Source organism: Microtus oregoni, unplaced genomic scaffold, assembly GCF_018167655.1.
Source record: "Microtus oregoni isolate MIOR12 unplaced genomic scaffold, Mior012 000105F_ref0000443, whole genome shotgun sequence".
Classification (NCBI taxonomy): domain Eukaryota; kingdom Metazoa; phylum Chordata; class Mammalia; order Rodentia; family Cricetidae; genus Microtus; species Microtus oregoni.
Window position 1 is genome coordinate 248,458 of NW_024544720.1, and position 6,458 is coordinate 254,915.

The 6,458-nt window shown below is 37.9% G+C and overlaps 1 protein-coding gene across 2 annotated transcripts; it reads right to left on the bottom strand.

Moving 5' to 3' along the window:
• Nucleotides 1–666: 666 nt before the first annotated feature.
• LOC121443385 (cathepsin J-like) lies at nt 667–4,891 on the bottom strand. 2 transcript variants are annotated; one of them, XM_041645138.1, is made up of 7 exons: nt 4,766–4,891; nt 4,356–4,475; nt 4,115–4,261; nt 3,436–3,660; nt 2,301–2,463; nt 1,550–1,667; nt 667–766 (listed from the first exon to the last, which is right to left on the bottom strand). In XM_041645138.1, the coding sequence occupies exons 1-7, from the start codon at nt 4,889–4,891 to the stop codon at nt 667–669; spliced, it is 999 nt and encodes a 332-aa protein (XP_041501072.1). The 2 variants fall into 2 exon arrangements, with proteins under 2 accessions (XP_041501072.1, XP_041501071.1); XM_041645137.1 differs by having other exon boundaries at nt 4,356–4,478.
• Nucleotides 4,892–6,458: the final 1,567 nt, after the last annotated feature.

The window sequence follows — 6,458 nt, forward strand, 5'->3', positions numbered from 1 at the left end:
TGGTGCAAATACATCTTTCCTAAGATTTGTGATAAGACCACCAACTCACTCCAGTAGTATAAGCCCTCTCTCAACGATCACTCAAATCCTCCTCGATGGTTTACTTCGCTCTGCATTACAGCTTCCTGTGAGTTGTAAATTTGTTTATAAAATTCTTCATCCTTAATTTTTAATATATTTTTAGAACCTGGAGATACTGGGAGAAAGTTGGCAAGGATGCTGGTGGAAAAACAGAACACTGAAAGCAAACTACAACAATACAGAATGCCACCCAACAAGGAGGACCCTCCCACTTTTTTTTCCAGACACCAGCACAACACTCATTCCCCACTATAAGGTGAATTGCATGCTTGACCACAAAAAAGTCACTGCACAAAAGAAAAGAAACTAGAAATGACACTTGAAATTAATTTTAAATGATTTTATTTACACAGGTATTAAGAGTGAAAATTAAGTTGTCTCTAGAATCATAAACACTCATTAGTTAGAGAACCAGTTATAAAGCTTGTAATTTGAAATATTTGAAAGCTCCCAGAATTTACACTGCAGTGTGGACCATGAGAGACTCAGCAATTTAACACAGTAAGCAAAGGCTGGTCTGTGAAGTTGATGAAACTTCTGGAACTGCAGTCTCCTTCTAAGCGCTTCTATTTGGTCATAAGTCTGTCACACCTGAGGGTATTTGACAAATGAAGCAATTCCACAGTGGTTGTTTCTGTCCTTGGCAATTTTCATGTAGCCGTCCATGCCCCAGCTTTGTCCCCAGCTGCAAGAGATCATATTTTTCATTTAGTAGAAAACTTACCACATGATGGAAATGTCAAGAGGCCAACCTAACAAAATGATCAGGAAAGGCAGAGGATCTACTCCTGAGCACCAAGAGGGCCTCACAAAGAAATGTGAAAACCACAGCAGGATACCTTTCTATAATTACATAATTCAGAACTCTCAAATGTGTCACATTATACTAAATCAATGTCACACACATGACATTGATACCCTAGACACCAATGAAAGTTTTTGAATTTTATGAGAACATACTGTTAGTAAATTCTTGGAACTTTAGGCAACTCAGCAGTAAAAGAGCTGAGATCAGTCTTAAGAGCCACACTGGAAAGTCAGATTAACATTATAGTGGGTATGTAAACTCATTCTTGAGACATACACTCAGAACATACCAAGAGCAAGCTGATAAGCCAGATTAAATTGTGAACTCTTAGATCAGAAAAGAACACTGTCTTAATATAGAAGTTATATAATGATTGAGAAACCACTGATGATGACATCAGACCTCTACACATGTTCACTGGTGCACACATGTCCACAGACATGCAGACAGTCAAATACACCTCATTCATGCACATGGGAAAACAAGAACAGATTTTGTTCAACTTAAATGAAACAAAATCTTCTAACTTTATATCAAAATAATGACTCAAAATTGCAATCTCATCAAGAATCCCCTGTACGTGCCTCCAGTGTCATTAACCAATGAACCATTTCTCTAGCTCCTAAAATTTCAAATAAAGATTTTTATGACAATTTATACCTGTTCTTGACCAGCCAGTAGTTATTGCCATCTGTTTCATTTCCATCAAATCCATACCCAACTACCAGAACTGCATGACTCAAATTAAAACGGCTGCAATTTGGTTCATGATAAATGCCTGAGAAATAACACAGAAACTAATGTGAGATGCACAGGACACCTGGCAGTGACCACAGCCACCAACAATAGATCTATTTCAACAATCAGTGAAATGATACAAACAGACTTGAGCTAGTTAGTTGTTCACAAGAATGCTAATACTCACACATGGGGGCACACACAAAAAATTAAACATACAGTTTCACACAAAACTGAAAATATTCAATATAGTGAGATTTATTGATAGCTACTTGATGCATGCATATGAAATGACTCCTTGGAACTTCACAGTTTTTCTACTAGAGTCTCATGCCAAGTTAAAATTACAGGACTAAATTATTTAATTTAAAGTCTCTGTTTCAATTCTATTTCAGATAATCAGTTTCTATAAACATCTAAAAGGTCCACGAAAAGAAGAGGCATTGAGAAATTACTTAAGCAATATATTTTATTAAATGGGAAACATTCACGTTTATCTGGCAGTTCATACCAGTTGAAATTCAATACTCAGGACTATTATATGGAGATGAGTAAAATCTAGAAACTTAACAATCCATATCACATTTTTACATAGCAGCCAGTCTGAGAACTTGTCATGACATGGAGGTGTCTCAATGGCTTTTTTTTAATATCTAGAAGGAAATAATCTAACCTTTACTGTAGAACTTAAAAGATTCATGGAGCGCATCAATTGCAACAGGAATGGGCCCTTCATTTGCTACAGCATTCATTAGGAAATCCTCATGTTCTGGGAGGGACACAAATCTTTCAATTTTAGCAGATGCCTTCTGACGATTGTACCTGCAGGGTCCTTCCTTTGAAATGTGAAGAGATAACAGACTCAGTTTCTTCCCTCCATGTCCTGGGAGAGAATCACAACCACCACACTCTGCTCTTTGCAATTGAGCACACAAGTCTGGATTATTGTAAATCATCCTAGGAAGTGAATTGGTACTAGCAGATCTAGAAATGAAAATAAGTTCTCTTGTCCTCAGTGACAACTAATATTTTCTCCTATTTATAATAATTTTTTATTGCTGCATGGTAAGTTGAGTATGTGCTTTCCTATCACAGCAACCCAGACCTAAATAATCATCTAGAAACTATATTAGTTACATCAATATTTTGCCAATAGCTCAGGCATATTCATAGCTAGCTCTTATATCTTAAATTAACCCATTTCATTGTATCTATGTATTGCCACAGAGGTGTGGCTTACCAGTAATGTTCTGACATCTTTGTCCTTCAGCAGCTGCTTGTAATCACCTTGAAACTGATTACTCTCTCTCTTTCTCTCTATCTCTGTTTGAATATCTCAACTGGTTTTACTCCACTAAGTCATTGGCCAAAACTGATTTATTCATTAAAAAATAAAAATATACCCTGTATGTTTTGTGTTTTGATTATTATATGGTGAGGAGGAGGCAGTAATTTTTCAATAATAATAAAAAAATAAACATGTGCTGAGAATACCAAAAATGAAAACAATAAAAATTATAAGTTATCGAAAAAACAAAAGTAACACATATAAATCAGGACATCCTACATCACGGCAGAGATTCTATTTTATGTGCAATAAATTCTATATTCTCAATGTACACAGAAAGGAACTACACCAAAATCATCACACCAAAAATATATGCAAAGGTCGATACTTAATGACTGAAATAAGAGTATATGGAGAGATTCTACCATCCAATCAATCTGAGTGCTGAAGATAGTGTATCATATCTACAGTTGTCCCTCGCTACGTTGAGCTGAAATGACAATATATGAAGTCCACTTACTTTTCCTTCATATGGGTAGGTCGCCTCAGCCTCCAATCCGTTATTGAGCCAAACATAGAAAAAGGCAAAGTATGTGTTACCCCAATCACAGCCATGATTTCCATAAGATTGAGAACAGTCCACTAGGTTCTGGACACTCAGAGGAATGAGTTTGCCTGTCTTTTTGTACATTTGTCCTTCTATGGCACCAGTTGTAGCAAAAGCCCAAGAGGAGCCGCAATTGCCCTAAGGGAAGAAAATATGTTTTTTCACAAACAAATGTTAACTCAGGTAACAACATAAACAAGTGAATAATTCATGAAAATGAGGAAATGGCAGTTGACAGATGCCTAGAAAGGAGTTGTCAGTCTCCCAGTGGACTTGGATACTGATAGTGTGCACATGCTCCTGTGAGTCCCCACTACCACATTTGTGAAAGACTTCTTGCTTTATAAGTTATTAATGACAATAGAAGGGACATGAACTCTAAAATGAGATGTGGTAGAAGTTCATATCTGGAGAACGTGTTTGGTGGAACGTCAAGATCGATATACATTGGAAAATGTATGAATTCAAAGAAGAAATTATATTATTTAAAAAATGAGCTGCAAATATCTCCTCATTCAAAAAGAAAACAGAGACACTAAGTTTTTTCTTCTTCAATATGATTTAAGAAGAAGGGCAGGTGGCACCGTCAAACCTGGTGCTGCACAGGAGTCACATAGCCTTCTTCTCGCCAATCCACAAGTTTGGGTAGATGACTAAGAGAGTGTTTCCAGAAGCTTTCCCCCGTCTGGTAAATTTTCATTGGGAAATCAACCACCATTTTCTTGAATTCTTCATCAGTCTTCACGGAAAAGTACATAAATGATTATAAAAGAAAAGACTCCATGTAAAACACACAACAGAGCACAGTGTGAAGTAATCCATGTCACGCTCACCATGTCACCAAAGGCGTTCATTTTCATGGTGTAGCCATTTTTCCCCAGGCCATTCTCCCCATTGTGAAGTTTAATCATTTTCATGTTCTTTTCCCATACTGTTCTCCTCAGTGCTTCTTCCTCCTGGATAAGAACAAAAATGGGTGACATTTCTTTATAATTAAACTCCTATACAAGCTGATGTTGTGGATTTACTGTGCAGGTGATTAGAGGCCCAGGAGAGCTAGTCTAGGACACAATAGTCACACATTCTCCTCATATTGACGAAAGGGAATCTGGTTACCCATTGCTCACAATGGTTGTGATTAAGCAACCTCAGTGGTGGTAGTTGTGGTGGGGCACTTATGACCTCTACTATGCCTAGACAGCTGCACTCTGGGGCCCTTTTGGACAGTTTCCAGGATACCAACCAGGCTGTATGATTTTTCATAGAGTATCTTCCACTCTTCCCATTCAGCATCCAAACTGGGATCAAGTGCCAAAACACGTGACCCAACTCCTAAGCACAGGATGAACAGGAAGACAGCAGGAGTCATAGCTGAAGAGCCTGGATAAGAAAGAGAAATGAAGACATAACTACAGAAATAATTTTATGTCTTCTTACTCCTTCATAATAAATTAATCCATTGTGGTCAATAAAAGTTTTGACTTATTCTTCCAAATAATTTTTGAGAGACTGCAGAAAAGTTGTAGGATGTGTTTGAACTGAGTCATGAAATGATGTTTATTAGATTCAATACAAAATGAAGAGCATGAGTCCAGAATTCTAGCAATGAAAACTTTAGATGAAATGCATCTTATTACTTCAGAAATGTCTTCACCCACTGTGAGGAACAGAAGTAAAAGAGCTATCATAGTCTAGGATATCACTGAGTCATTGTTTATACCAATCAAAATTTCTGTCATATGGTATTGGAATCTATTTTCAAGGTGAACTTAAGGATTGGGACTAAATGACATCATAAGCTTTTCTAACATGCATAAAGTACTAGGCTTGACTTTAACCCTCTCTTTTTTAATAAACCATTTTAAAATATCTTCTATAAGAATTTTGTAAAAGTCACTTACTATTCCTTGTATTCTACCCTTGGAACTGTGAAATCATATTCTCAGCTAACTACCTATATCAGAATAGGATCACGCTAAAAAAACAACAGGAGGCCCGAACCATGGAAATAGGTGGAGTACAATAGCAAGCTGATCGTGAAATGAAAAGATTCTGAACTTGCTGGATCTCTAAAGCAACACTGCCCATAGCACTGGATAGGAACATACCATCTGCTACTACTTCTGTCCATGTGAACTGAAAACAGATCCATTCTGGGTTTGTGTGGAAGAGACGATCTCTTCTGGACCAGCAGGTGCCAGTGATGTTTACTGGTATTCAAAGGACCTGGTGTAAATCTCTGTGGGCAGATCCAGACTTTCACATAATGGGACCCCACACAAACAGATCTATAAGGGATGTGGTGGCATCTTTGTCTTTGCTACCTATTCCAATATACCTACACACACCTCTGTTTCTGAAGATTAGACTATAGTCTTTGGTATTTACTTGATTTTCCCTGGGGTCTCTCTACCCTCACCCCACAAGTACCTGACATCCTGCCTTGGAAAATCATGGTGTTACCTCTCTGTAGTGATGGCTACTGCCTTAGTCCACTCCACGGTCTCAACTCTTCAGAGGTTGTTGAGGTTCCAGAGTCTGACACAGCAGTTACTTACTCACGCTATAAATCTCATATATCTATCCATTTGAACCCGCCCCTCACTCATGCTCTCCCTTTGATTGGCTGTGTTAATCAGGCATCTAGTACTTCAGGTTCTTTCTGAGAGATAATCTCTGATACGGCTGTGGGATATGTCTCTGGACAACAGGAAGCTGACTTTGTGAACTGTGCCAAAGCAAGTTGGATGGCAGTTCTGTAAGCTTTGGATCACATTATACTGTGCTGCTTGTATTCTGTTATTACACATACTGGAAAAGATGTGTGATGTGCCCTCACCATTAGAATGGGAGGCTTTTGTTACCATCCCTGGCAGGAGTTAATCAATGCATTCTGTTTTGTATTTACTCCTCAGATCTGGTTGGATCCTAGAGGA

What these genes read in the sequence shown, in the direction of transcription:
- LOC121443385 (XM_041645137.1), bottom strand. Translation starts at nt 4,891, where the DNA reads ATGACTCCTGCTGTCTTCCTGTTCATCCTGTGCTTAGGAGTTGGGTCA. An exon ending in TGAACGCCTTTGGTGACATG is followed by an intron (nt 4,262 to 4,355) that starts GTGAGCGTGACA and finishes TTTTCCGTGAAG; the next exon opens with ACTGATGAAGAATTCAAGAA. An exon ending in TGACTCCTGTGCAGCACCAG is followed by an intron (nt 3,661 to 4,114) that starts GTTTGACGGTGC and finishes TTCTTCCCTTAG; the next exon opens with GGCAATTGCGGCTCCTCTTG.